The sequence below is a fragment of the Suricata suricatta genome, chromosome 8 (genome assembly GCF_006229205.1).
Source record: "Suricata suricatta isolate VVHF042 chromosome 8, meerkat_22Aug2017_6uvM2_HiC, whole genome shotgun sequence".
Classification (NCBI taxonomy): Eukaryota; Metazoa; Chordata; class Mammalia; order Carnivora; family Herpestidae; genus Suricata; species Suricata suricatta.
The window spans coordinates 79,250,605-79,278,466 of NC_043707.1; the positions used below are offsets into that span (position 1 = coordinate 79,250,605).

The 27,862-nt window shown below is 37.4% G+C and overlaps 1 protein-coding gene across 2 annotated transcripts in view; it reads right to left on the minus strand.

Moving 5' to 3' along the window:
- The window catches only part of AK5 (adenylate kinase 5), a 229,812-nt gene that overhangs the window by 174,884 nt on the left and 27,066 nt on the right, over positions 1-27,862 (minus strand). For both annotated transcript variants that reach the window (XM_029948743.1, XM_029948742.1), the window contains exon 6: positions 7,636-7,827. In XM_029948743.1, coding sequence (XP_029804603.1) covers positions 7,636-7,827 — 192 coding nt within the window. The remainder of the gene's footprint in view (positions 1-7,635; positions 7,828-27,862) is intronic.

Genomic DNA, 27,862 nt, shown 5'->3' on the forward strand with positions numbered 1-27,862 from the left:
AGCAAAGACATTTTCTACTTTAACCATTTTGAACAAAATGACTAGCAAATGTATTTCCCCATATCTTTTTTTTTTTTTTAATTTGGTTCAAGGATACTCAGAGTCTCCTTGGTCCCTATATTTTTTTAAACAGAGAAAACAGAATTATTTTTTATTTATTTATGGTTTTTAAAAAAATCTTGTAGTGGTTATTGTAGGTTGGCTTACCCAATATTTGTCCTAATTCCTTTTTTCCTTTGCTTTCCTCTATATCAGAGGCTGAGAATTTAAATAATTCATTTCCTAGCTTCCCTTGAAGGCTACGGGAAACATGTGATCCCGTTCTGAGCCAGGACACTTAGGTACAAGTCATTGAAGGAGAGAGAGGGGTTTATGGGAAAGCTTTTCTTTCCTAATGAAGTAAGTATAACAGAGGAAGCTGCCCAGCCCTGGCACTAAGCCCTTTGCCCTATTTGAAATGTAGATTTGGTTACCAGAGCAGCAGCAGCCGTTTTGTTCCGATGAGGAAATACAGTAGAGGGTGGAACCGAGAGTCAGAAGGAGCGGGGTTCCTTGATGACACCATTAAGTCACTTAACTGTACACTGCACAATTGATCCACTGTCCCTGGGTCGTCCATCTCTACTTATTTTTACACATATCAAATAAACGTGTTTAAGCCACAGCTATTCAGCCCTTCCATTCCTTGTAATCCCACACATCCCTAGCACATACATACTTTTTATTTTTGATGATAACAGATTACTGTGCAGTGCTTTAATGGTGCGATGTCTTTATAAGATCTGTAGGGCTGTCTGCCAAGAAAATAAATATATTTATAACATTTTTCTTAATTAATTACGTTATTTCATTCTGAATGGTTTTGAAACAATTATTTGTGGAAAGATTAGTGACTCAACTGATCCTGCTGTCCCTTTGCTTGGATTAAAAAAATTTTTTTTTAATGTTTTTTTTTTTTTTGAGAGGCAGAGACAGATTGGAGCAAGGGAGGGTCAGAGAGGAAGGGAGACACAGAATCTGAACCGGGTTCCAGGGGCTCGAACCCACCAGCTGTGAGATCATGACCTGAGCTGGAGTTGGATGCTCTACTGACCGAGCCACCGAGCCACCCCTCTTTGCTTGGATTTTAAGATCACTTCACAGTGTTTTAGCTACTCACTCCTTAATATGTACCTTTTCCTATGCTATCCTGTTTTCTTTCAACTCTGCCATGAATGCTACCCAAATGGGAAATCAAAATAGTTACATCGGTACACTTTATGTTACATCTCATTTCCAGTGATTTATGCATGCTAATTTCCTTGAGGCACTTTTTCAGTTACTCCCATGTTTGCAGTCAGTTCCAGATGATTGTAGATTAAGGAACAGCAAAACCCTTGTATCACACGAGGCCCCATCCTAGCCTTAGGCCCTTGTCAAATTCGTTCCAGATGCTTCCTCCATTCAGTGTTTTACACACAACTACCAGTTTATACTTCTCATTAGGTTAGGTCATTCCTCAACTCCAAGCCTTTAAAGCTCACCCCACCCACCAAATAGCCTTTCCGCCTTAGCCTCACATTGCAGTGCCTTCTCCAGCTTGATCCACGCATATGTCCCCACACCCTCCTAATTCTCACAACTCCATTATATACCCTACAGGCCTTAGGTCTGCTTACATCCACTTGTATGTCCTTCCTTCCCATTTCTGGGTTTCAATTCTTACCTGCCCCTCAAGGGTCCATGTTTCCAGTAACGCTTTTCCTAATCATTCCAGGAGGAAGTCATTCCCCTGTCCCTGACACCTCCTGGCTGATTATACCTCTGTGGGTGGCACTTACTCCTTCCAGTGCTGTTCTCAAGTCATTTATGCTTACATCTGCCTGCAGACAAACTCCACGAAGACAGACTCATCTCCACATCATCTCTGGATTCCCTACTGTGCCTCGTGTGGGCCCTTGTACATGGGAAAGTGTTATCATCTGGCATGCAACAGGCCCTCCATAAAAATGTTTAAAAGGATGACTATGAAAGAACAATCATAATGGAAAAGATGAATTATAAGATTCTAAGTAGATAAGGACAGAGTTTTGCCTGCAGCCATGGATTTACATTTGATTTGTAGAAGTCAGCAAGGGAAGAAGATAATGTGTAGTGGAGATAAAAATATAAGGCTCCACAATTGGCCATTCATGGTAACATTTCTTTCTTGTACATGTGCTCAGATGAATCACTTTTATGAATTAACTATTTGACATCAGTTACTCAGTAAAATTACATTTTTAAAACCACTCCACGTAATGCACCACGAGAATGACTTTTCTCGCTTATTCTTTTCTGAGAAAGAGAAATGAAGAGATTACAGCTGAACAGAGGTGCTTATCAAATGGTAAATGTCTGGAGAAAGCAGTAGTGGGCTTTCTCTTCACCATCTAAACCGTGTAAGTGTCAAGTTTTAAGGAAGGGACAATACAGCAATCACAAATGCTTCCTCTGGGGTCAGCGTCCTAGGTCAGGGCTGAGGCTCCACTGCTCTTGTGGGATCCTGGGCTGGCTACACTTGCATGAGCTTCCGTTTTCTCATTTGCAAAATGGAGATGACAATAAAGCAGGCATGCCTTGGGTAGTGCAGGTTTGATTCCAGACAAGTCCAATCAAGCAACTGTTGCAATCAAACCTGTCAGATGAATATTTTGGTTTCCCAGTACATATAAAAGTATGTTCACACTAACAGTGATCTAAGTGTGCAGTAATGTAATGTCTAAAAAACAATCATCATACCTTAAATTAAAAATACTTTATTGCTGGGGTGCCTGGGTGGCTCAGTCAGTCTGACTCTCAATTTTGGCTCAGGTCATGATCTCGTGGTCGTGCGGGATTGCACTGTCAGAATCAGCATGGAGCCTACTTGGGATTCTCTCTCTCCCTCTCCCTTTCTCTCTCTGTCCCTCTCTCCCTCATGCATATGTAAAATAAATAAAAATAAAGACCAAAAACACATTACTGCTAAAAATTGTTAACCATCGTTTGAGCTTTCAGTGAGTTGTAATCATTGATCACAAATCACCATTACAAATAATAATGAAAATGTTCAAAACATTGCGAGAATCACCAATATGTGACACAGAGACATAAAGTAAGCAAATGCTGTTGGAAAAATGGCACTGATAGATTTGCTTGAGGCAGGGTTGCCACAAACTTCCAATCTGTAGAAAATGCAGATATCTGTGAAGTGCAATAAAATGAGATGTGCCTGCACTTGTCTGATAGAGATTTAGTGAAGATTCATGACCTAAAACAAGTGAAGCACTTTGAATAGTAGCCAGCATATATTTAGTACTCAGAAATTATTAGCTATTGTTTTTCTAAGATACCATTTACTTAATTTTTTTTTGTATTTTCCTGACTGTCAAGTTTTTCATGCCTGTCTTTTTTTTCTTGTCTCTTTCTCCTCCTCCTCCTCCCTCTTCTCTTTCTCCTTCTTCTTTCCTTCCTTCTTCTCTTTCTCCTCCTCCTTCTCCTCCTTCTTCTTCTTCATCCCTTTAGTCACTTAATTTAACTATACTGCCATCCGTCTTTAAAGATATTGATAAATTCTTTGCCTCAATCAATATTTAAGATCAACGTTAGAACAACTAGTTTGGTCTTAAATATGAAAAACATTTAGTTCAAGAATTTTACCAAAAATTTGATGTTCTTCCTCATGTTCCCAATAAGTCTCAGCATAACATATTAAAGTAAAATAAGGCCTAGTTCTAGAAGTGTGGGATGTTTGCCCACACTATTGCTGACACTATTGTCAGAATTATTCTTCTGATAAGAGCATCTCTTAGAAACGTGACCAGCTAGAAATGTATATCTGTGTATTGTACATTTTCTGGTCACGAGCTACAGGGCTGAAAGAAGAGTTTATAGGAAGCTGTTAGTATGATATGACATTCAGCTACCAATTATCTCTCCATTTCATTTTACTTTGAAAAAAATTACAAATAAAAACAAGCTGTTGTGAAAGCCAGTCCCACAGAAAACAGCACAGGCCTTAACTAAAGCATTCTTGGATAGACTTGTCCATCTATCACTGAGCACACCCTGGGTGTGGAGAAGTTGCGAGTTGGTGCTTGCTGGTTACCAAGACACAACACCAGAAGCAGCTACAGACGTGGTGTCCACTTGTCCCCACCCCAGTGCTGCTGTGAGGTTGTTCAGGAAGCAGCCTAATTCACTCTCAGAACAGTGGACGCTGCTTTGCTGTATGTGTGTTGCACTTTGTGAGCAAATAGCTTTATCTCTCAGTGCTTTTATCTTCTTTTCTATACAAAAGGTCAGAGAATGGAACTGGTGTCATAAAATGTATCTTAGATTTTAGAGCCCACAATAATAAAAGTACAGTGATTCACATTTTAATTTAGTTCTGGATACTTTAAAATAAGGATTACAAAGATCTATGTTAATAGGTAAATTAAATGGAGGTACGCATCCATGGAGATGCTATTCTCCTAATGAAGGAACAGTACCTTTTCTGGGGCAGTTCAGCCTTCCCGGCTCTGCGCACAGTAGGATTCCATAAAAGTTTGTTGCCCAGACAGTATGATTACTTATAAACTGCCTTTTATTCAAGTCAAAGTGGATATTTATCATGTGTCCTTTAGGCTTTTCACAATGAGAGTCTATCAGTGTCAGGTTTCATGCCAGAAGGCACTGTCTACTTAATTTTTTAAAAAAGTGAATTTAAAACAACTCACAGGGTGATATACCCAGCACACACGTACCATTGTCACCCAAGTATTTTCCAGAATACCTCCATAGCCTTTCTTGTTCACTTTGGAAAACTTCTCCTTGACTATATTCTTTTTATTGTGAGATAGTGGGCATGAGCTGGGGAGGGGTGGAGAGAGAGCGAGAAAGAACCCCAAGCAAGCCCGGTGCCATCAGCACAGAGCTGGATGCAGGACTTGATCTCAGAAACTGTGAGATCACGACTTGAACTGAAATCAAGAGTAGGACGCTCAACTAACAGAGCCACCCAGTGCCCCAATCTCCTTGACTATGTTCCGTCTCAGTTACTAAACCCAATGAATAGGAATTAATGAGCCATTGGGTTACATGAGAATGACTATTTAAATAGAATACAATAAGTGATGGTATTTAAAGGAAATACAGCTTCACCATGTAACTATTTACAAATTCATCAACCTCAAGTATTGAGAAGCAATGACAGAATTTTCCTCTTAGTAGTTTTAGGAGAATGGATATGTTTGGGTAAACTATTATCAAGTATCTTCATTGCCTTTCTTGTGTTTAGGCGAATTGCCAAATCTGCTGAGGCTTGGTGCTGTTTAGATTTCTTGTCCACCGCCTCATGCAGTGATGTTAGGGAAGGTGGTGATAATTAACCAATAGCTAGGCACTGACAGTTTAGGGATAAGTGCACTTGTTATTTAAATATTAGTGTTGATTTCTACAAAACTAAGTTAATTAACAAATAATCATTCAGCTTTGTGCATTTACTGGGAGCACAGCATATATCAGGCAGGTACTGTTCTAGGAATTGGCAATATGTCAGGGAATAAAAATAAAGATCCTTATATTTTGTTTATTTAGTTTTGCATCCTTAGCATTTAGGAGTGTCTTGTACCCAGTGGTTCTCAATACATACTTACTAAATTACTAAGTTAGGATGGGCAGGTAGAAGCAACAGAAAAAAAAACAAAACTACAGAGAAAAGGAAACATTTGGGTTTGACCTATTAACCCCAGTTTTTTCATTAAAATCTTAATATGCTTGTGATTAATAAGGATGACCCTTTTTATTTCTTAACTCGTCTTTAACATGTTGTAATTCTAAAACCGAACTATGATCCACATACTGAAGGAAGACATGTGATTCAGGATGCAGTCCTTGCTCCTTTGTCAGGTTAAATTTTCGAATTCTATTCCCTGTAGCTTAGCCTGTGTTTCTGTTCACCACTTTTCAAAAGGTGACTTTCCAAGGCAACTCTCCCAGTAATTAGAGGCATTTATCCTAAAGCTTATTTGGTTTTAGCAGTGAGGTTACAAGCTGTCATCCACATTGTTATTGACTCCCTCAATTAGAGGTAATGGCATTTCACCTCCATGCAAAATATTAGTAAATTAACAGTCCCCACTCTGCATTCATTTGGGAAATCTGCTCTGCTTGTGATGACGAACGTGACAAGCAGGGAGTAATCAGGGACACTGTGGTAATACCTTTAAGCCCTGCAAACATCAATTAAAACCCTGGCTCTGCACTTTGCAGTTGGGGGTTTGGTCTGTAGGGTAAATTTCTTTTTTCACGACACAGCGCAGAAGTCAGCATTGGTAATTTGCAAGAGAAACAAGGAACAACCCAACAAAAAAATAACCAGAGAAACATCCACCCTGATTTTCTTGAATATTTCCTATTAACGTCTCTTTTAGACCACAAAATGAACTCTGGCAATTTTCAGATCAGATTTACAATTCTCTGACATGACAGTTTTGACTCAAAGAGCAAATCCTAATAGATGTTTCTTTACAGTGCTATAGACACCACAAAGAGATTTTTGTTCAAGTGTTGTGACTGTCTCAGATCTAAAGGCACCTTGGTCTAATGAAGAGATTTTTTAAATCAGTAATTGTTAGGTCATAAGATGAGCATTAGTAAGCAAATGTAAAATTGGTTAAAAAAGATCTTTTGTGACTTTTATTAAGACATAAATGCATCAATTTCATCAGATTGTCTAGTGGGCCTTTAACCCCACTAGACAAGAATCGCTGGTCTGATGAGAAGGACCCAAGGGCTGAGGGAAGAGTTCTGCTGAGTGTTGCCACCACCCACCTACACTCTGGCGTTAGTGTTTTCTTCCCATAAAATGCTTTCTTCCGACGGCCAATGATTCTCTTTGTTTCCTCAATTTTAATACTTAAGTCTCTGATGTTATGAGATCATAATTTGGCTGAATCTTCACCTCTAACTTCCTGTTATTTTAATAACTGTATTAAGTAATGATTCAGTCTTATCTTTCATTGGTATGCTGAGTATCATTAACCACTACAGAATAAACTAATTATGAATATATTAATATTAACATTGTGTTAATGGAACAAAAAGATCAATGCCTTCCATTTTGAGACAGTATTAACTTTTTTAAGCAAGTCAAACACTTAGGAAACTTTTTTGTGTCATTGGAATCTCATTTACTTATGTGGTACATTGTGATAAGCCTAACTTACAACTTAAGTCTAATATAACGCTATGTCAACTATGTGTTTTTAACTCTATCAATTTTATTAGGTTTCCAAAGACAGAAGAGTTGAGAAATTGGGAAAGTACTGCTTAAAGTATCCAAACAATTATTTAGAAACAGTTTTTTATTTGGGGACTATAGAACCCTAAATAAGGTTAAAATTTATCTTTTATTTATTTATTTATTTATTTATTTATTTTGGTAAAATCAAACTAAAGTGAAAGTAGTTTCATCTTTATGATTTAAAAAGGCAAATTGGGTAAAAATTACTGATTTTTTCCCATTGGATCGGCACCCAAGAAAAACCACTTTTTGAAGGTAGAGAAGATTTGTAAATGAGAACAAGCAAATTAGACATCTGAAAGATCATTCTTAGAGTGGACATGTACGTAAAAGTATAACTAACTTACTGTCATGATGAGCCCTTTTTCCTGGAAGTATTTAACCAACGGAGCGGCGTTCTGCTTGAAGTTTATTAGTCTCCTTTGGGTAGCTTTCAGATTGTCATCAGGCCGCCCTTGTTGCTCTGCACGCTTCAGTAATCTCTCTTTGAGCCTCTGATTGGCACAAGCCAGGAATACCACCAAGTCGGGAGTACAGATCTGTGAAGAGCATCAAACAAGTAGACAAGCATTCAACACACCAACCAATGCAAGTGAGGGCAGAGGCATTCTGCTGAGGCTGCCATATCTGTAATCACCACTGTATTTTGTCTTGTACTGTTAGGTTTTGAAATATTAGAGACAGTTTGAAATGTATATGATTTTTTCAGCTTTGAATAAAATTGCATTTTTCTTTATTTTTTTAATTAAAAATTTTTTTAATTAAAAAAGCATTTTAGGGGCACCTGGGTGGCTCAGTCAGTTAAGCATCCGACTTCAGCACAGGTCATGATCCCGTGTTCTATGGGTTCAAGCCCTGCATCGGGCTTTGTGCTGACAGCTCAGAGCCTGGAGCCTGCTTCAGATTCTGTACCTCTCTCTCTCTGCCCCTCCCCTGCTCACACTCCGTCTCTCTCTGTCTCTCAAAGGTGAATAAATGTTAAGAAAATTTTTTAAAAAGCAATTTCAGATTTATAGAAAACATCAGTAGAATATCTAAGAGTTTTGATCAATGAATGCAACTTTGTATTTAATAAAGATAACTTTGAAGTGAATCTGAAAAGTTATTTAATTTTATAATTGTGGTTAACTTGTTATCTTTCTTTGGTATAAATTAGACAACATATAATCAGAAATAGAAAAAAATACCATGTAGAACTGGTGAGGACTAGAGTAGCTAAAGGTAACAGGCTGACTGCTCAACGAAGTGACCACAACCACAAGTGTGCTCATCTGATTCCCAGTAACCCCCACACATGTCCTTTCATGAGGGCGCCTCACCTTATCCAATAGCACCCTGTTTTTTTTTAATGTTTATTTCTGAGAGAGTGAGAGACAGAATGATGTGGGGGAGGTGCGCACACACACGCGCACACACACACACACACACACACACACAGAATATGAAGCAGGCTCCAGGCCCTGGGCTATTAGCATAGAGCCTGATGTATGGTTCAAACTCACAAAGTGCAAGATCATGACCTGAGCCAAATTTGCATGCTTAACTGACTGAGCCACCCACGTGCCCCAACAGTACCCCATTAAAAAAATATATTTGAATTGTTTATGTTTTTTTCCCCAAAATATAAGCAGACACAAAAGATGTGAAGTCTCTAGAAAGTTTTCATAAAATTCACTTGTGAAATGTTGAAAAGTATCACCAAAGTGGATCCGTGGCATACTTTTTCTTGCCCTAGGTTCTCAAAATATAGTTGTTGATTCAATGAGTGAGTGAATAAATAAATCAGTGAGAACAAAAACTCAGATACTACTTTTGTCTACATGGAAATAAGCTTCTCAATTGCTGATATTATTTCTCCTAATGAATCAATTAAATCAATTTTTTTCCATCATATAGACATGTGAATCTTCCTTAGTCCATTGATTTAAAGTCCCTTAACCTAAATGATCACTCAGCTAAAAAGAACCTGTGACAAGCAAAGACCTATTCACTGAGCCAAACTGCCAGGGGAGCTTGTTTTATACTCCCTGTTCCTGGGGCACCCGGGTGGCTTAGCTGGTCAAGCGTCTGACTCTTCATTTTGGCTCAGGTTATGACTTCACAGTTCATGGGATTGAGCTCTGCATCAGGCTTTGGGCTGACAGTGCGAAGCCTGCTTGGGATTCCCTCTCTCTCTCTTTCTCTCTCTCTCTCTCTCTGAATAAACAAACAAACAAAAAAACCCTCCCTGTTATTGTCAATACTCTTGACTGGCCTATTTTTTATGAAGACATGTTAGAAGGCCTACACGCCATAATTCAGGTAACACTGTCAGAAACTAGGAAGGAAAGTACCAAAAACTAAATAAAAATAAGATAAAATAAATTAAAAATTAAAAAAAAGAAATGAAATAGAATATCACAGCTGGAATATAAACTAGAATCATAGAAACTAAAGGATGGAAAAAACTTGGGAGGTTATCTGACCCAGATTAATGCCAAAGCTGTAATTATTTCCACAGTCTCTTGACAAGTGATCTTTAAAATTGAGCATTTGAACTTGAATGTTCTTGTGAGCATTTTTTGGGATAGGCACCTACTAGTTATGAGGCAGCCCCTTTGTTACAGAAAGACTTTAATAACTGGGTAGTCCTTTCTAATATTGGGCTCAAACTTCCTTCCCTATTCTGCCTACAGTGAAAATGTAAAATAAATTATTTCTTTCATCCATTAAACACTTATTGAACACACTGCATTATCACAGAATCTAGATTAGGTTGTAAACGGGAAAAAAGGATAGATAACTGCACTTCACTATCATTTAACATGGAAATAATTTCTGGGCAGAACTTTAACAGACGAGGGGGCTGAGGGAATAAAACTGGAATATGGGTCCCACTAAGGAGATGTTCTAGAAACTACTACTGCTGCCCCCTTTTGGTTGGACTCCTAAAGGGCTATATCAGAGTATGTGTGAATCAGACTAAATCCTTTTAGAAACACCCCAAATTCTCATTATATTAGGTGATTAAATGTATTTAACAGCCAATTAGGCATAGCTGAAAAGAGAACTAGGGAACTAAAACAGCAGAAGGAAATATCCAGAATGAAGCAAGGGGAAGTGAGGGGTTAGAAAAGTACAGAACACAGCAAAAGAGACACATAAGAGAAGGGTTAGAAAGTTCTAGAATAAGAGAGAAAATGAAGAGGCAATCTTTGACAATATAATAGCTAAGAATTTTCCAAACTCACAAATGATATCAAGTCTCAGATTCAAAAGCAGTATAAAAGCCAAGAAGAATAAACAAAAAACTCAGATCTAAGCATATTATAGTAAAACTGCTAAAAGTTTAGACAGACAAAAAGACCAAATCAAAACAAACTAACAAAACCTTTAAGGCAGCCAAAGAAAAAGAAATGATTATCTTCAGAGTAGCAACAATAAAACAGCTGTATTTTCAAGAAACAATGAAAGCCAGAAAACAATGAAATGATATCTTTAAAGAGTCAATACAAAATAACTGCCAGCCTCCGCTTCTATATGTAATGATATTGTTATATTATTCAAAAATTAAGAGTAAATACAGATATTTTCAAACAAAAACTGAGAGAATCTGTCATCAGAAATTCTATACTAATGGAAATATTAAAGAACATTATTTAGGTAGAAGAAAAATTAGCCAAGATAGAAGTTGGTCCAGGGGAATGGATGAAGAACAATGAAATGGTCAACTTAAATGAATAGTGACCATATAAAAGAATACTAAAAGCATGTTGTGGTACCTAAAACAGATTAGTCATGAGACAGGGACATGAAGTTCAACTGTTTTAAGGTCTTCTTCAGGAAGTGATGGAAGACTGAACTCTATGAGACATTAAGTTAAGATGAACGTGGTGATCCATAGAACAGGAGTCAGCAAATTTTTTCTGTTAAAGACCAGATAATAAATATATTAGGCTTTTCAGGCCACATGGTCTTGTCGCATGAAAGCAGCCATAAAGGTGCCAGTGGGGCCTGGGGAGAACCCCAGGAGGAGGGCAGGCCAATCAAGGTACAGGGTCCCACGACTGGGACTTCCACAGTGCTGGACCTTCCTAGCAGCATGTGTGAGGAGCCTCTGTCCACCAGATCCTGTCCCCTTCTGGTCAAGAGTTGGTTCCCCACGTGTCACATCCCCCATACTTTCACACTGTGTATGGGCGAGTCCCTGGGCAGGAAGCCAGAAACACCCAGTGAGTTGTCACAAGTTACAATGGCACGAAGCTGGTCACAACTGAATGGCTAAGTGAAAGGTGGGCTGTGAGAATATAAGATAGGGCATCACAGATGCTTGATATAGCTTCACACTTGAAATAGAAAGATACAGAAATGTTCAAAGTAAAGGGATGGAAAAAAAAACCCATGGAAACATTAGCCAATAGTAAGGTGGTAAAACTATACAAATATCACACCCAATTTGATATTTGAAGGGCAAAGGAAAAAAAACCTGAAAGCAGTGAAGAGAGTGGATCTTAAAAGTTCTCATCATGAGAAAAACAATGTTTGTAACTACGTGTGGTGATAGAGATTAACTGGATTTATTGTGATCATTCTGCATATATAATTATGGAATCATTATGCTGCACATCAGAAATGAACTAATGATATGTCAATTATACCTCAGGTAAAACAACTGAAAAAAATAAATCAAATGCCTAATAATCCATTTTTTACCCAAAAAATGAGCAACATGAACAGACATTTCTTTTTTTTAAATTTTTTTAAAAAATAGTTTATTGTCAAATTGGTTTCCATACAACACCCAGTGCTCTTCCCCATAAGTGCCCTCCTCCATCACCACCACCCCTTTCCCCCCCCCCTTTCCCTTCAACCTTCAGTTCATTTTCAGCATTCAACAGTCTTTCAAGTTTTGCATCCCTCTCTCTCCCCAACTCTCTTTCCCCGTTCCCCTCCCCCTGGTCCTCTATCAGGTTTGTCCTGCTTTCCTGCCAGACCTATGAGTGCAAACATATGGTTTCTGTCCTTCTCTGCCTGACTTATTTCGCTTAGCATGACACCCTCAAGGTCCATCCACTTTGCTACAAATGGCCATATGTCATTCTTTCTCATTGCCATGTAGTACTCCATTGTATATATATATACCACATCTTCTTGATCCACTCATCAGGTGATGGACATTTAGGCTCTTTCCATGTTTTGGCTATTGTTGACATTGCTGCTATGAACATTGGGGTACATGTGCTCCTATGCATCAGCATTTCTGTCTCTCTTGGGTAAATCCCTAGCAGTGCTATTGCTGGGTCATAAGGGAGGTCTATGGATAGTTTTTTGAGGAACCTCCACACTGTTTTCCAGAGCGGCTGCACCAGTTTACATTCCCACCAACAGTGTAGGAGGGTGCCTGTCTCTCCACACCCTCGCCAGCATCTATAGTCTCTTGATTTTGAACAGACATTTCTTAAAAAAGGATATATAAATGGCCAATACGTACATAAAAAGGTGCTTAGCATCACACTAATCATCAGGAAAATGCAAACCAAAACTGCATTAAGATATCACCTCACACCTGTTAGAGTGGCTATTACCAAAAGACAAAAGATAGCAAGTATTGGGAAGGATGTGGAGGAAAGGGAACCCTGGGGCACTGTTGGTAGGAATGTGAACTGGTACAGCCACTGTGGAATACAGCATAGATAGTCCTCAAAAAAAAGTTAAAATAGCACTACCTCATAATTCAGAAGGCCCGCTTCTGGATATATATATAGAGGAAACAAAACCAATATCTCAAAGAGGTATCTGTACTCTCATAATCATTCAGCCTTAAAAAAGTAGGAAATTCTGCCATTGTGACAACATGGATGAATATGGAGGACATTATATTAAATGTCATGAGCCAGGCACAGAAAGACAAACACCACATGATTTCACCTACATATGGAATCTAAAATAGTCAAATTCACAAGCAAAGAGAAAATGGTGGTTGTCAAAGGCTGGGTGGAGAGGGAAATGAAGACATGTTGCTCAAAACGTACAAGGAATCAGTTATGCAAGATGAGTAAGTTCTGAAGATCTATAGAAGAGCAATGTGACTATTGTTAACAGTATCATATTATGTACTTGAACTTTTGCTATGATGGTAGATCTTAAGTGTTCTTACCACAAAAAAGAAAAAAACAAAGAAAATGATAACTATTCGAGGTGATGAATATGTTAGCTAGATTGTGGTTATTATTTCACAATGTATACGTATATCAAAACACCAAGTTGTGTACCTTAAATATACACAATTGTTATTTGTCACTTATACTTCAATAAAAAATGAAAAAAAATTGAAAAAATGTCAGACAAAGTATAGAATTTAGGGAGGGTGCTCACTTCAGCAGCACATATACTAAAAATTAGACTTTAGGGAGAGAAGTATTACTAGAGTTAAAGAATGTCATTTCATTACAATAAAAGGTTTAATTATCCAGGAAGAAATAATAGCCAGGTTCATTCTGCATGTTGCTGTCCAGTTTTTCCAACACAATCTGCTGAAGAGACGGTCTTTTTTCCATTGTATATTCGTTCCTACTTTGTCAAAGATTAGTTGGCTATACATTTGTGGGTCCATTGCTGGGTTTTTTTTATTCTATTCTATTGATCTCTGTGTTTCTTTTTGTGCCAGTACCATACTGTCTTAAAGATGACTGCTTTGTAATACAGCCTGAAGTCTGGAATTGTGATGCCTCTAGCTTTGGTTTTCTTTTTCAACATTACTTTGGCTATTCGGGGTCTTTTCTAGTTCCATACAAATTTTAGACTTGTTTGTTCTAGCTCCGTGAAAAATGCTGGTAGCATTTTGATAGGGATTGCATTAAATATGTAGATTGCTTTGGGTAGTACCCACATTATTAGTATTTATTCTTCCAATCCATGAATATGGAACGTTTTCCCATTTCTCTATGTCTTCTTCAATTTCTTTCATAAGCTTTCTATAGTTTTCAGTGTATAGATCTTTTACCTCTTTGGTTAGATTTATTCTTAGGTATTTTATGGGTTTTGGTGCAATTGTAAATGGGATCTATTCCTTGATTTCTCTTTCTGCTGTTTCATTATTGGTGTATAGAAATGCAATTCGTTTCTGCACATTGATTTTACATCCTGCAATTTTGCTGAATTCATGTATCAGTTCTAGCAATTTCTTGGTGAAATCTTTGAACTTTCCATAGAGAGTATCATGTCATCTGTGGAGAGTGAAAGTTTGATTTCTTCCTTGACAATTTGGATGCCTTTTATTTCTTTTTGTTGCCTGAGTGCTGACGCTATGACTTCCAACACATGTTGAACAAGGCTAGTAAGAGTAGACATCCATGTTGTCTTCCTGACCTTAGGGGAAAAGCTTTCAGTTTTTCCTCATTGAGGACAATACTAGCTTCAGATTTCCATATATGGCCTTTATGATCTTGTGGTATGTTCCTTCGATCCCTACTTTCTTGAGGGTTTTTTTTTTTTTATCAAGAAATGATGCTGCAGTTTCTCTAGGTTTTGTACTGTGTTTTAAACTCTTTCATTAGCAGTGTCTGAAGTTATCTGTACCTGCCCCTAACTCAGCATTTCAGGGAGTCCCTCTCACAGGAGTGAATATATGGTATCATGGTCCTTGTGTGCTGTGTGGGTATTGTGGCTTCAAATATAAAATGTTAAATTAAAACACTTATGTGGCTGCCATTTATTTCTAAATCTTCACTATTTTTTTGTGGCTGTTGTTGAAAAGTTGTGATCTACTATCATATATTATAAGATTTCTAGGGGGTTGGGGCTGGCTTAGTCAGAAAAGCATGTGACTCTTGATCTCAGGGTCATGGGTTTGAGCCCCACCTTGTGTGTGTAGAAAAAAGTTAAGAAAAAAAGACTGGTATGTGTCTTTTATGATTTTTTCTCAGAATAATGATGTGTTGTGAAATTTGTTAATATATATAATACTTAAAAACATGTGAGCATGAAACTATGCACCATAAATATTAACTGTGGAATTTTAATGTTTTTATAATGTCTTTTTTATTAACTTGTTTATATGTAAATGGTGAAAACTAAAATGTTATCTCACTAAAAAATAAATATAAAAATAGAACTGCTACTTAACCAAAAAAATCATTTAACCACATAGGAGAAAAAGTTTAATGAAAAAGAATACAAAAATATGACACAGGCCTTGACAGAAATAAAATGAAGTATATACCTTATTAATGAATGGGATACTTAATATTATAAAATACATCAATGCTCTCCAGTTGATCTATAGATTTAATGTAATCTCTAAATGTCAGCATGTTTATTACATTTTTGTGTTTTACGGGAATTGGAAAATAGACCAAAATTTCTTTGAGCATGCAGAGGGCCAAGAATAGTCAAGGAAATGTTCAAGAAAATCTTAAGAAAATGAAAAAACGGATAGAACTTATTGTCAGATAATGTGACTCATTATAAATCCACAGTAATTAAGATAGTGAGGAGCTGGATTTTAAGGAAGATGAGTAAACTATTGGCACACAGAGAGAGAATTCAGAAACTGATCCACTGCTCAAATACATGGACATACGATTTATGACAAAAGTGGCTCTGCAGTGCAGTGGGGGGAAAGCACGGTCTTTTCAATGAATGGTACTCAGACAACTGGATGTTCATATAGAAAATGAGGATTCTTGGGGCACTTGGGTGGCTCAGTTGGTTGAGCATCTGACTCTCAATTTTGGCTCAGGTCATGATCTCACGGGAGCTTGAACCCTGCTTAAGATTCTCTCTCTCTCCTTCTGCCCCTCTCCCTCGCTTGAATGCATGTTGTCTCTCTACAATACATCGAATTAAAAACATTTTTTTAAAGAAAAGAAAGTGATGAGTCTTGACTCTGTATGATAGGATATGCAAAATTCATTCCAAGTGGATGTTCAGATCTAAATGTGAAAAGTAAAGAGATAAAGATGTTAGAAGGTAACTTATAAGAAAACAGCTTCTAGACCTTAGGGCAGATAAGAATTTCTTAAATAGGACCTAAAATTTAACAATGAAGGAAAAGTTTAATAATTGAATGACTTTAACATAAAAAACACTTTTATTTATTAAATACACTATTAAAAATGAAATGTCTGTGGGAGAAGACACTTCCAACACATACAATCAATAAAAGGCTTGTTTTGAAAATATAATAAGTATTCTTACAAATCAATAAGAAAAACAGAAAATAATAGAAAAATGGGCAAAAGCTTGAACTGGCATTTTTACAAAAGAGGATATCCAAATGATAAACTTAAGAGGTCCCTACATCATTAATATTCCAGGAAATGCAAACTGAGGAAACACATTCTCCAGAATGGCTAAAATTCAAAAGACCAACAATACCAGAATATACAGCAACTGGTGCAAGTTCATAATAAATCATAGAATAGTACACTCATATTATGTGTACCTATTATGTGCTAGATTCTATTTTATTATTAAAAAATTTTTTTTTACATTTTATTTATTTTTGAGAGACAGAGAGAGACAGAGTGTGAACAGGGGAGGGGCAGAGAGAGAAATAGACAGAATCCGAAGCAGGCTCCAGGCTCTGAGCTAGCAGTCAGCACAGAGCCCGATGTGGGACTCAAATCCACAAACCATGAGATCATGACCTGAGCTGAAGTCAGATGCTCAACCAACTGAGCCACCTAGGTGCCCCTTGATTCTATTTTACACACCAAGGACAAACAATGAGCACAAATCAGGTATATTCTTGCCCTGATGCAGCTTGTAGCCAATTGGCAAAGATAAACTTTAATCAAAAAAAATCCACAAATAAATATAAAACTCTAACTGTATTAAGTACCACAACATAGAGGTGGCTACTATGAGAACATGTAATAGGGACATCTAACCTTATTGTGAAGTTCATAGAAGGCTCTTATGAGGAAATGACAATCGAGCTGAGCCTGAAGATGAAGAAGGAATAACTAGAGAAAGAGGGAAGAGTGGTCATTCCAAGACAACAAATTCAGAGAAGGGAAGGCACATGGCTTAAGAGGAATGCAACACCAAAATTTTATGGGAAGTACACAGCTCACAAGATGAGAATCTTATAGACATTATCTTCCTACACAGAAGACAATCTAAATAGGTAGACATTTTTTCTTTTTCCAGGAGAGGGAAAGCAACCCATGTCTTGATGGGGATTTCTCCAATTAAGTTTGACATTAAAAGTGGAAAATTCTAGACATTGGAAGGAATGAACTGGACCCCGGCAAATATGTCCACTTTCTTTCCCCAATTAACATGCATGGACTCTGCATGGTCATATGGTTACAAACTCTATGACCTGAGCTGTTAAGGCCCTTGAGTTTACAGAAAAGAACAAAAATTGGAGAAGTTAATTTGTAAGAAAAGCAAATTCAAGACTCTTTTCCTATTTTTCCTCATCCCTTTCTCTTTGCTTTTGAGGAAAAGTATGGCTAGAGTTGGTCAGATACTTTTCACTAAGCTAGAGTATTAGGTACTACTGTACAGTACCTAGTACTATAGTACTAGGTAGGGATGTGGTTTCTTCCACCTAGTATCCTCTCTTTTATTTCCAAGAGGCAGAAGTAGTATCTACCTCTCTTTCTGCTGCTCACCTTTGTCTTTGAACTTGCTTCTATTTGAGCAGCTAGAGAGATCTGCTGGATGTCATTGTCAGAAAGCCTGCATTGGGTTGCTCTAAGTACCAGCCCAACTTATGCTTTTCTGTCCTCTTCTCCTCCATTGGCATTCTCTGCATTTATGTGTCTGTAACAGTGGTGGGACAATCTGAGACTTGGGGGTGGGGAGTAGGATTAGGGATGGAAGAGGTCTTCTAGTCTGCTTTGGTACTAGGCTCTAGGCTGCCAGTATCCTACATAAAAGGAACTCTCCATGGAGTTCAGATGGTATTCTTGGCTCCACTGGGTTTAGAGACAAAATTTCACAATAAAATAAATTGTTTTTGCTGTCAGTTGCTGTCCCTGCATGTTTCTTATTTAAAGATTATGCTGGAGGACTGACAGACTGAGGATAGCACTTGTTCTTCCCAAAATAACATTTTAATCTCTCATATTTCCAATGATCAGTCTGGAATCATTAGGCCCTGATTTGAAAGAGGAGAAAGATATTTTCCCCAACCTTAAGGAGCTCATAGTCTAATAGTAGAGCAAAGAGACAATTATAACATAATATGATCAGCACAACGTTTAAAAAAATATGGGAATAAATAGGAGGGGCACTTCCCCAGGGCAATTCCTATAATACCTGATATCAGTTAACACACTCTCCCTGGGTCTTCTTTTCTCCAAGACAAATTCTATCCCCTTTTGCAAGATTGTTACAATTATATGAAATTACATGAATTAAATCTGGTAACAATATGAAGGATGCTCTACAGCCATGAAAGAGAAACCCCTGCACTACTAGCCCTGGGATGGGCATCCCTCGGAATTGCTAGAAATGCAAATCAATGAGCCCCACTCTGTTCTACTAAATCAGATCTCTGGAGATGGGACCCAGTAAGATGTGTTTTAAGTTGTGCTTTATAAGAAATCATATATAGAAATGAATGCTCATAATGAGCATAAGGTCTTTAAATCCAGAGTGGATAATATGATTAAGTCAAAAATGAAAGAAACTAACTTAAGGAGATAACTAGTATTGAAACCTTAATTTTACAGTTTGGCCATTTCTTGTTGAAAAGCTATATTCTACCCTTTTTGATGATCCTATGGTAATCTCTTACAGTCTCAAATGCATTCATTTCCAAGACTTTAATTAACTAGTGATCTATTACTCATTTTTTCCCACAGCTTGTGAAAAATTAATCACATCTGGTGAGCAGAGTATATCATGAATGGTTTACGGAGATATCATTAGTTCATGAAAAATACCTTTCTGTGGTTTGGTTTTTATGGCACAAATCTTCATTTCGACAAAGCAATTGGGATACATTAGGCAGCTGAGATGTAGGAATTTAATGAAGAGGAAAAGATTAAGCTTTTATTTAATATCTACCAGGTTGACAATATGGAAATGAATGTAAATTACAGCACTATTTTTTCCAAGATGTCTTTTCCCCACCACTAATTTTATTATATAGGCATCTACTTCCTCATTTGTTTAAGTCATTCATCTAATATGTATTAAGATCTCTTTATGAGCCAAAGTTGAAGCTCTGAAAGAGTAGACTGAGACTAGATAGGTTGGCATTGTCTTCCAGGCTACGTAGTTGGGGTTTTATCTTAAAACATGGGAATATTATACTTTATTTCATGCCTTAGAATGAATGCCAAAGGTAATGCAGGGACAGACTGGATGGAGGCAAGCAGATCATTTGGAAGAAATAATGAACCTGAATTGTCTACGCTGAAGTGCTCTTTATAAATGAAGAGGTCAAGAAAATATAATGTAAAACAGTCATTGTTCTTAACATGCTCAATATAGATGTGCTCGACCTCATCAATCATTTAGAAAATAGGGGGAACTATTAGTACCTGCATTAGGAAAACAGCCTAAAATATAACAAAGTCTTTGAGATTGGAAGGAAGAAAGGGATGAATGCAAATGGGCAGTGATCAAAAATACATGAGCTGTTTATACACCTGGGAGATGAGCGATGCCTGCCTGATTCACAGTGGTCAGTTTATGGACTCTCCATGACTAGTGCATGTGATGCATGACTAATTAGACCACAGAGAACAGTGTCTGTTAAGAACAAAGAGTTAGGTGATGTTTGCAGACCCAGCCAAAAAAATCACTTGAAGAAGTGGAAGATCTCAGCATATTGCTACTGCTTACGATTTAGCCAACTTCTAAACTGCCCCCTCTCTAAACCTTGTTTCCTTACAAACATTTAACATTTAAATCCTCAATATTGACAATGGGAATAATTAACAATGAAATCCTATCATTGATACGAGGGTACAAGCCTGAAATACCATTTACCGTGTTCTAAATTCATGGGAGTAAACAAGACTGGGATGAAATCCTAAATATTATGTGGCTAAACCCTTATTTGATTGGCTGCATAGCAATCAGTTTTCCAAAAAAATTATTGAAGCTAAATATAAGATATATTTCTATTTGCATCAAATAAGATAAAGTACATTCATCTTAAAAAAGAAAGAATAGTGCAGTTTCTCCCTGACCTACCTATTTTAGACAACAGGATTTTGTGCTTTGAGACATTGCAACAATTCAAAAGAAGTATTAGAAAAGCGGTTTAGAAATTCTAATAGCAAAGAAGCACACTTCCAAATCTTTTAAAAGTGTATCTTTCAGGAAATTGAAATTCAAGCATATATTAAATGCTAACTGGTATATGGGAATATAAAATAGGTAAGAAATTATGATGTGATAGTTCCATTAATACTCCATGCACAGACTTACTGAATGGAAAATAGGCTGATAATTCACCACAAAATGCCATTATTAGATATTTCCATTTGAAGTTTAGATGGAAATACTTTTTTTAAACTTCAGTGTCATTCTAAAGAAAAACAGGTTTCTTTTTCTTAGGTGTAAGTTATATTGATTTGTGTGGCTGAAAGAAGCTAACACTTCCCAAAGAAGACACACACCTAATACAGTTCTATTTCACACTTACCTACATTGATTCCTTAGTATTCATTCAAACACAAAGACTGTCTCCAAGGAAATTCAGAAAAGACTATTATGTTATTAACAGCCAGAGAGGCAGTGATGGTATCCTACTCTATTCATTGGACATTACTGTATCTCTGCTTAGCTGATCTTAGAATAACCCTTCTCATTCACATTGATAATGAAGAAAAATATTTGGAACTCATATTCTCAGACAACATTTGAGGAGCTAAATAAGATCCAAATTCCAGCCAGAATTTGAGACTATATCTTTTAACACTGTGTTCTCAAGATTTTCTAAGCATGAGAACCACTAAGGAAGACCCCTTCATCCTTCTCATGAGCACTTATTCACGATTGTGCCTACAAGTGGTTACAGTAGGTCACTATTCCTTCATTCCTTTTCTTTTTTAAAGCCTTCTGATAGAGTTCTGACAATACTTGGGAATGCATTTATAGGTGTCCACTTCAGTTCAACATACAATAATAATTTAATGAGCTAACGGCCATATTAGATTAAAGAGATACAAAACGGGTAAGACATGGTCCCTGATCATAAGGATATCCTAATCCCAAGTGGAAACAGGCACATAAAATGTGATTTCAACAGAGTGAAATTGTATGGAAATATCACCATATTGGAATACCGTTCCAAAATGGAAGCCTGGAATGGGCACAACAGAGGGACAGAAGAGGGCCTGAAGTTCTGGAAACTGGTGGCCCATGTGAATATCACGTGAATGTATGGGATGTTCTCTTTCTCCAGAAACTGTTCAAGGCTCTTATTTTACTGGAAAAAGCAGTCAGGGAAAGGAATGAATGAAGAAGTTATACCCAAGTCTATGTTCTGGTAGGCAAAATGGGTCTATGAAAAACCCTGCTGATACAATCAAATTATTCTTGTATCACATACTCATTCACTTAGTTGAGTGCTGCCAAACACCAGAAGTATAACACTTGCATTTTGTATTTAAAAAGTACCTTATAGGGGCGCGTGGGTGGCTCAGTCTGTTGAGTATCTGACTTCAGCTCAGCTGGTGGTCTCACAACTTGTGGGTTCAAGCCCCACATTGGGCTCTATGCTGTCAGCACAGACCCTGCTTTGGATCCTCTGTACCCCTCTCTCTCTGCACCTCTCCCACTCATGCTCTCTCTCTCTCTCTCAAAAATAAATAAACATTTAAAACAAAATTTTTAAAAAGTACCTCATAATCTTGCCTCCAGTTACAAACTGCTCTGATAAAACAGTGTGAGGAACTCAAGGTACATTTTACTAATTAATTTATTTTTAAGCTTATTTGGAGAGACAAGATAGGGAGGGAAAGCAGGAGAGGGATGGAGAGAAAGGGAGAGAGAGAATCCCAAGCAGATGTGGAGCTCAAACTCAGGAACTGTGAGATCATGATCTAAGCTGAATCCAAGAACTGGGCACTTAACATACTGAGCCACTCAGGTGCCCCTCGAGGTACATTTTAGAAATTGATGATCTGATAGCCATCATCACATCCAGAGTAGGAAACTTAGCTCAGAGACTACCTGATGAGGTGACCAGCAGTACATGTGAAATCAGGACTCTTTCTGACAATCAGAACTAGTCTCTGTAGGTACCTCCACCCCACCCCATGCTCCTTTAAATATAACCCCATTTCTAGGAGAAGGGTAAAGCGTTTTGTGTTTTTCTTTTCTTATAAAGATCTATTAAATGGCTTGGTAGATTCAGGGATCTAGAACATGTGGAATGGCAATTCAAAGTGTTAAAGACTCCAGTCTATCTATATGGGTAATATCGATATGACCCATGCTGGAGGCTTTCCATCTGGGATATGCAGAGAATCATTATTGCTAATGATCACGACACTGGGCTCAGCTCCAGAATCCTTCTCAACATAGTAGGATAGAGAGCCATTTGAATGTAGTACACATGTTGAAGTCTTTTTGCTACTGCTGGTTTATATACATTAGCGAGGTAGCTACATAAACCATGTGTGAAAATTGAGTCTCAGTCTCATTCTATAGCCATAATGAGTAACACCACACACACACACACACACACACTCACTCACTCATACTCACACTCGCATACACTCAATTAACTGGAGTTTCAGCTAAGTAGTGGTAGACAGAAGATATATTCTTTATTAAGACTAATGAAGTTCTTTCCCCAAACTGTTGACATCCCCTTTTAATGTTCTACTCAGTGTTTTCAGCAATAAATGGGTAATTAGTAAATGGGTAATATTCCAAAGCTCTAGAAGATAATAGCTATTGTAAGATTGGGTCTTTTCAAATTGTGCTGGTGCCACTGAGTTGAAGCCAGACTTTCGAGTCTCTTTTGGCCACAGAAGTAGCTGCCTTCACCTTGGCCTTTCTGCTTGAACAGGGAGCCAGAGCACTGAAGTACAATTATTCTAACAGGATATTTTTAGATTATCAATTTAGTGCTTTGAAATGTTTGAGTGATTTGGGTAAAAACAAATCTAAGCTGGAAACCCTTTCCAAATATTTCTCTCTCGTGTGTGTGTGTGTGTGTGTGTGTGTGTGTTTTCTTTCTGTCTATCTATAACTATAGATATATTAACACACATACACATACATACATACATACTGCTTAAAAATAATACTTATTAGGATATTTAGTAATTCAAGTAAAACAGATGAATTTTCAGAAGGCCCACTATTAAATGTTAATAGAAAGCAAAGAACCATGCATATGGAAAGGTCCACCAGAGATTTTAGAACATTATCAATTTTATTATTCACTCATTCATGTACTCATTCATTCAGTAAATACTGAATGTTTAATATGTGCAAAAATAATGTTAAAGAATTCTTAAAATTTCTGGACAAGAACAATCTATGTTTGGCTCTAATAACTTGCCTCCATGCTTAACAACTGGCAGTTTTAAGGAAATTTTCCTCATATATAATTCAAAATTATTTTCTTAAATAGAAATACATTTACTCAGAAGAGAAGAACCAGACAACATACTATATATAAAACTGTGAGACATGCTTGGAAAACAGTTATGAAGATATGACTATGAAGACAAATAATGATTTTGAAGTAAACATCATAGAACTTTTAAACTGGATGTGACTTCTCTTTTACAATGAGCCATTTGGGAAATTAAAAATTCATTTTAATATGCTCTCTATTGTTCAAAATGCCTTTTGGATCTAACAGAGGGATTTGTTTTCGATGGTCAATCCCAGACCTTTGAGGCTACACTCCTACTTTTTTAGCGCTCAGGGGGACAATACAGTTTGGTGAAAAGAGCACTGGACTCAGCAGTGTGGGCTGCTTATTTTAGCAAGGGTTTGAGTTACTTGCTCCTGCCCCCACATTAACTAGATTGGTGAAATCCAGTGGGTCACTTAACTTCTCTGGGATTCAGCTCTGTCATTTATAAAATGAGTTCAGCAGCCACCGAACTTTTTTGGTTTAAAAATTATTTAAAAATTTAAAAATTATTTTAATTATTTTTTATTTTTAAAAACAAACCCTAAGATTTTCCATGTAGTAAAAGCTGTACTTTTACTGTCAGTTGAGTGAGAAAATGACAATTTCACCTAGTTTTGTTTGTCTCTGTAATGACTCAGCCACCCCTGAGGCAGGGACCACCAGTTACAAAATTCAGGATAAAGTGCCCTGTAAATTTGTGCTTCTATGAATCTATGCACTCATGGAGGGCATTATTTCAAGCATGAATGGGAAGCTACTTTTTGGCTATGACTCATGGGAAAAAAAAACCCTTAGGACAACACCAGATTAAATGCAATAATCAAGGGCTACTTATCACATTAGAACATTAGTCACTACCAATTTTCTGATGCAAAAATAAGCATATTACCCTCTATCCCATCCTCATATACAGACAAGTACTACTGACAATGTATTCAAACAATACTATTAAAAAAGATGTTACCCTTCTAAGTCAATATTTTAATAAGGAATTATCATGAGAAGTGAATTAAACAATAAGCCAGAGGTGGCTCACCCTATGTCTTCATAATACACAGAAATTTGTTGCTAATACATAGGACTAAAATTGATTTGTACATTGACCTTGTATTCTGTGACCTTGCTAGATTTCTTAGTTTGGGTATTCATTTTGTAGATTCCTTGAGTTTGTCTGTTTGTTTGTTTGTTTCTTAAACAATCATGTCATCCACAAGAACAGACAGTGTTACTTCTTTCTTTTCTATATTTATGTCTTTTATTTATTTTTCTGTCTTAATGTATTATTTTGAAGGTCATACAATGTTCATAGAAAAATTAAAATTTTTTTTGTCATTCTGGTGACATTTTTATTACTATGAAATGACATTTTTATTACTATGAAATGTTCTTCTTTTCTTTATCTTTGGTATTACTTGCTGTCTTGAAGTCTACTTTATCTAGCAACAATCAAGTAACTCCAGTTGCTTATGTTTAGTATTTGCATGGCATATCTTTTTCTGTCCTTTGTTTTTACCTTGTCTGTCATTATTTTTTTAAAAGCATCTCTCATAAAAATAAAGTATGTTTGTTTTTACCCAAATAAGGAAGCCCCAGCTGAATCTTTCTGAAAAGGTAGGGGTCCTTTTTAGTGTAAACAATGACATTGTTTATTCATTTTAGAAACCTGGCATCTCTGACATTATTTTCTCATAACATGGGGTACATGTGTATACATATTTACTCTTCACAAAATGTAATGTGCTTATAGTCAGTGAGGCTAAATTGGTAGGATCTGAGAATAGCATCTTGGGCTTCCAAAATATATGACAGCCAACTTAATTTGAATTTATATTTTTGGTAATTACTTAGGAGACTCAAATTATCACTGTATCTGCATTTTCTCAAGGAACTGGCCTTTTCTATTAGAGACATTAAGGGAATTGGGCCTGGAAATTAAGGAAACACAGCAGTTTATATGAGTGAATCACTGTGCAAAAAATGTAAAATGTTAACGTTGGGAAAGCCTTTTGTCATTCCTCCTTATCAAGCATTCCGGGGAAATGAAACCAATGTCTGCTGGCATAAAAGCATGAGGATACAGTTACTGAATAACTACTAAACACGGTGTATCGTAAGGCTGTGAGGAGGACTCACAAGGTCGAGGTAAGGCTCTCCACCTTAACATATTTATATTTGTGCTATATATTGCCCTCAGGCCTCTACAGCTCCACCTTGCACCATTCTCTCCCCAACTCCGTGCCTTGGGTGGCTGCTGTGCTGGAACAAATCAATGGGGTCCCTTGGCCTCTAGCTTCCTGTTGGTTCTGGCCTATGGTGAGCATCAGCAGACATCTGACAAAGCGAAGAGGGCAAAGTCTGGATATTTATTCCCTTGGCTCTTATCAGAGCCATCAGAGGCTGGCTACCTCTCTTCACTGAAGGTAAGGCTCCTGTGAGGAAGTTTTCTTCATATATTTGTTTCTTTTTCTACGTTCAGGTAACTGCTCCCCCTTTTTGAATCTGTAGCCTCGAGAGATCCTACTTTTACCAGCCTTGTGATATTGAACAACTTTTGTAGTTTCCACAGGTCCAATGTGCACCTTTTCGGTAGCTCCTTTATCAAGCACTCTTCTGATTAGCCTATCTGAGCGTGCCACATCTTTCCTGTTGGAACCTGACTAACACAGCAATCTGATGAACTAACCATTAACGATTTCAGGTACCATATGCTAGGTGCCATATAAAAGCTAAAGACAGTTACATATTTTGCTGAACAAGCTGAGAATAAAGAGAAATCTCCAAGGCTTGGGATCCTTAGGGAAACTGTCCAGAAAATGGTAAGATTTAACAAGCTGTAAAAAATGACTATCAAGGAGAGACAGATAGAAAAGGAGCAAAGACAAAGTGTATTCAAGGGATATGGCAGTAAGACAAACGACGTCCAGGTCAGATCAGACTGCGTGGGGAATCTGCACAGAGAAACAAGACCCTTATGACATTAGTGCTGAGACTATATCTTACTCTCTCCCATTCTGAATTTCTCTCCCGCTCAAGAAAGGAAGGGTAACATGAGTGAAGATGACATTATTGGGATAACTGTGGAAGTGTTCCAATTTCAGTAATTAAGTATTATTAGCAACAGCCTGCTTTCTCCATAACTATGGCAACATGTCTGTCTGGGAACCTCTGCTGGGCGCACTTACACACTAAGTTGAAGTCTGCACTTTAGAGTGCTTAACAATCAGCTTTGATAAAGGTTTTTCACTTGCTAACTTGCACATTCCTGGGTTCTACGTAGAAGAAATTTTAATTCAGTAATTCTATGAAGGGACCTGAACAATCTACGTTTTTGTTTTTGTTTTTAAAAAGGCATGTACCTGATTCTGATACAAACCATATAGGGAGATACACATTTGTGGAGAATAACTGGCATTAAGAACTTTCAACCAAAAGAATGCATTAATGACAGTGGTCTTTTAGAAAGATTAATCTGGCCACAGGATACAAGCAAGACTGAGTGCAGAGAGAATAAGAACAAGGAAGGTAGAAAAGCGAGGATGGGCGTGAGCACCTGGCATGAGAAGATTAGGAGGAAAGACATTCTCCCTTTAAAAAACAATAGCAACACATAAAACGATGCTCAACATCACTCATCATCAGGGAAACACAAATCAAAACCACACTGAGATACCACCTCACACCAGTCAGAGTGGCTAAAATGAACAAAGCAAAAGACTACAGTTGTTGGAGAGGGTGTGGAGAGATGGGCACCCTCTTACACTGCTGGTGGGAATGTAAACTGGTGCAGCCGCTCTGGAAAACCGTGTGGAGGTTCCTCAAAAAACTATCCATAGAACTCCCTTATGACCCAGCAATAGCATTGCTGGGGATTTACCCAAGAGAGACAGAAATGCTGATGCATAGGAGCACATGTACCCCAATGTTCATAGCAGCACTGTCAACAATAGCCAAAACATGGAAGGTGCCGAAATGTCCATCACCTGACGAATGGATCAAGAAGAAGTGGTATATATTCACGC